The sequence below is a fragment of the Juglans microcarpa x Juglans regia genome, chromosome 2D (genome assembly GCF_004785595.1).
Source record: "Juglans microcarpa x Juglans regia isolate MS1-56 chromosome 2D, Jm3101_v1.0, whole genome shotgun sequence".
Taxonomy (NCBI): Eukaryota; Viridiplantae; Streptophyta; class Magnoliopsida; order Fagales; family Juglandaceae; genus Juglans; species Juglans microcarpa x Juglans regia.
The window spans coordinates 19,602,118-19,605,883 of NC_054596.1; the positions used below are offsets into that span (position 1 = coordinate 19,602,118).

Sequence of the window (3,766 nt, forward strand, 5' to 3'; positions counted from 1 at the left end):
CTCCCTTGGGCAAGTAAACCACCTTTATCGTCATGTTCTGAACGAACAATATCCACGCAAATTAGTTTCTTTTTTGACAAAATTAGTGTTACATTATGTTTGAATAAAAAATAATTCGGATCTAAAATTTACTGCATGCGCTTCATTTTGGGGTTTGAAAACAAAGCGTGAAGTCAAGTAAACTCCTAAACTTCAGAAGAAAAATACATCGCCAAAGAGTTACAATCGGCCAGTGCGAGAATAGCCGAATAAGTCATGATCTCAATTCAATATATTTCACGACTAATTTAGAACATTAATATTCTTGGCCTCTAAATTGGAGAAAGTTGTGATCATGATTTAACTGATCATGCTAGGATACAGTAGTGGTAAAACTATCTAGTCATGAAAGCTAAAAATTGAAATATAAATGGATGTAGCTTGGGTTTGATTGTTCTCTTTTTCTCGTAATTGATTAAACAAAATAGGTGCTTTTAAAACAAAGTGGATAATTCTATTTGATGAAACCATAGGCTTGATAATTTGCGAGCAAAGGGTATATATAATTAATTAATTAATTCGTGGTTAGTTATTTCTAGCGAAAATAATTATTTTCTGCTAAAATGAATATATTTTTGTCACAAATAATTATTCTCATCACAAATAATTCGTCATAAGTACTCGTTTTTCTTATAGATACTATCTAGTTTTTTCTGCATGAGATTATGATAAACACAGTGAATTTCATTATCAACATCGACAGACTGAAAACAATACAAACCCGGCCCAAAACTCAATATATCACTTATGTATCCGGTTATTATAGATCCATTACATGAATTCAGCCATGTCCAAACCATCTGGAATTTCAAAATTAAACAAGGCGCTGCTGCAGTAGCTCTCCTTTTCATCTTCAGCGCCGCCGTTGATGAATGTGGATGGAGAATTTAAGGGAGTAGGGCTTGATATTGGTGTCGATACAACAGACTCAAAGCTGAAGTTCTGATTGCTATTGTATGGTGACTGGAAATTTGAACTCTCTGGTATATCAGGAACCGTTGGATTAGAGCTGCTATACATATAGTTTGGCTGGCAAACGAACTCTTCGTTCAGGTTTGTAGGTATTGAGTTTTCTTGGGAATTCCCAAAAGTTGACACGTTCGAACAACACCATTCTACATTGGCTTGCATGAGCTGGTTTGTCATCTCCGATGAAAACCCTTCTTGTAGTGGAGTTTGATATTGATCGTTGGGTTGTAGTACTGGTTGGACTTGGTTTTGCATCAAGTAGTTGAAAAGGTTGTTTTCCTGGAGATTTTTTGTAAAGGGTACTTGGTTTTCCTGTTTTAGTGACAGGATTGCGGTGGCTAGCTTTAAGATATCTGGATTCATGAGAGTTTGAGTGCCTAACAAGTTTGACACATTGAGAATGGATGGGTTGCAGAGAGATGAGCTTAGGATGGAGGAAAGGTCAAGAAGATCAAGGCGAGGAGTATGAGTCACAGGATCAATTCCCATTCGTAGCAGCCTTTTTCTAATGTGGGTGTTCCAGTAATTCTTGATCTCATTATCAGTTCTTCCAGGCAAGCGAGCGGCTATTGCAGACCACCTAAGTTTGGAAGAAGAAAATATTTGTAAGCTCATAATTGTCACAATTTCTCTCATATATAAACATCGATTAGAGTTGTTTAAAAAAAAAATCATATAAATTTACAGGAGGAGCAGAATGATCATCATCGTACTTGTTTCCTAAGATACAGTGCAATTGGATGATGGTCTCTTCTTCTTCAAAAGAAAATCTTCCCCTCTTGATATCAGGCCTCAGATAGTTAGTCCATCGCAAACGACAGCTCTTTCCACATCGTTGCAGCTCTGCACAATTTGTCATAAATTGTTATCTAAAACATTAAAAAACAATGAAAATTGTGCAACTAGAAGCTTCATGACTTAATTACCAGCATTCTTAGGAAGGGTTCTCCAGTTGCCAGGTCCATGGAGCTGAATATAGTTGATGAGCTTAAGATCTTCCTCTGGAGTCCAAGGACCTTTCTTGAGCCCATCTTTGTCACAACAAGGTGTTCTTCCCATTGGTCCTGTAATCCGGAACGGATTTAAAAGGAGTTTTCAGGGTAGGAGAGATCGATGGTGATGATTATAATTACTCGCCACAGACAAAACGTGGTCTCTCTCTGAAACAAACACAAAGGTGTTGTACTTGTTGATGATCCTAAGGGTTGTGGACCGTGGCCTTTATATATAATATTAAAGTCTGAGATATCCATTGAAGTCAAAGGGATTTGGTGCCGGCCTAAATGCCGCGTACGTACTGTCCTTTGATCTGATGATTTATAGCCATGCATGCATATATGTACATATATACATGATGCATGCTTTTATATTTTATACATTAAGCTAGTTAATGTGATCTATTAATGCTTGCACATGATTGTGTACACATATATAATACATATGATTGAGAGACAATATATATATATATATATGATCAAGGTTGAATGCATGCATGCATATATGATTATAAGCTGACACGTACGTGCATGCCCAGCCTGGAATGGGAGCGGGTAATATTATTGAGTGAATGCGCAAAAAGGGAAGCTGGCTTTTTCGTTGGCTGTGTAATCACAGTGTGAAAGGACAACTAAGTTTTGGGTTTGACCTTTTTGTTACATCTCCGGAACGAGAATGATTGGACGGTAAAGTATAGTTAGGTCCCCTATGAAGATAGAGAATATTACGTATCTTGTTGTTTCGTTCCTTAATTCATTTTGTCTTCCTCATCTTGTTTCTCTTTTCCAATATAACTAATGCATACACTTGTTAATTGGATTCGTCATACCTATATATATATATATATATATATATATAAGTATATGAAATCCTTACATGAGATCATGTGGATATCATGAATTTAATTAACAATTCATGGATCGAGTAGTCTCTTGTCGCATGATAGGAGATATATATATGACAATGAGTCTAATTATTTATGTTAAAAAGAAAGAACACGCACCAGCTTGAAAGAAGATATATAAGAATTCATGATTGCGTACCTTAATCCCAACTTTTATCATTTTATGATGTGGCATTAGGTGATTGGAAATTATTTTTATATATAACAAGGGAACATGAGAGAATTAATATATGATGTGATTTTTATTGAAAATATTAATATATTTAATATGAGTACTAATAAGCTGATGTTTAATTTTTTTATGCATTTAAAAATTAAAGTATGAATTTATATTTATTCTATAATATATATTTTTGGAAACTTAAATTATAGATAAAGATCGAATAGCAAGATTTTGGCTCCCCATCGGTTTATTTTTTTTGCCAGTTTTCCTTTCCTCTTCTAGCAATTTTATTAATTAATTTATTTTATCGGCAAAAGAGGATGAAGTGGCCAAGTTTCCAAGCTGGAACGTATTTTAAATCAGGCCAATATCATCCAGCCACGTTGCCAATAGTGACAGCAGTCGAGCTTTTAGTTTTTACCTAACAAATAAAGTCAATCAACCCCCTAGTCTGACAACTAAAAGCCATCTCACTTTGACAATTGTCCCTATTGCTTTATTTTAACACTCACACTCCATCGCAGGAAAACGAAGTCAAAAGGTGCTTGCAAAATCAGGTGCTGCATCTCATCCACTTCTATCTAACAAACACAGAAATTGGTCAAATACTATTATATATATATATATATATATATATATATTTATATAATCCACACAAGTATTTGATCTAAATCCTATATACGTAGTGTGATCTC

At 34.8% G+C, this 3,766-nt stretch overlaps 1 protein-coding gene across 1 annotated transcript; it reads right to left on the reverse strand.

Moving 5' to 3' along the window:
* Nucleotides 1-666: 666 nt before the first annotated feature.
* LOC121248752 (transcription factor MYB74-like) lies at nucleotides 667-2,184 on the reverse strand. The gene is made up of 3 exons (XM_041147309.1): nucleotides 1,935-2,184; nucleotides 1,722-1,851; nucleotides 667-1,588 (listed from the first exon to the last, which is right to left on the reverse strand). Exons 1-3 carry the CDS (start codon nucleotides 2,065-2,067, stop codon nucleotides 811-813), a joined length of 1,041 nt encoding a protein of 346 aa, XP_041003243.1. The 5' UTR covers nucleotides 2,068-2,184; the 3' UTR covers nucleotides 667-810.
* Between the last annotated feature and the right edge of the window lie 1,582 nt (nucleotides 2,185-3,766).

What these genes read in the sequence shown, in the direction of transcription:
- LOC121248752 (XM_041147309.1), bottom strand. Translation starts at nt 2,067, where the DNA reads ATGGGAAGAACACCTTGTTGTGACAAAGATGGGCTCAAGAAAGGTCCT. An exon ending in AACCCTTCCTAAGAATGCTG is followed by an intron (nt 1,852 to 1,934) that starts GTAATTAAGTCA and finishes CAAATTGTGCAG; the next exon opens with AGCTGCAACGATGTGGAAAG. An exon ending in CACTGTATCTTAGGAAACAA is followed by an intron (nt 1,589 to 1,721) that starts GTACGATGATGA and finishes TTCCAAACTTAG; the next exon opens with GTGGTCTGCAATAGCCGCTC.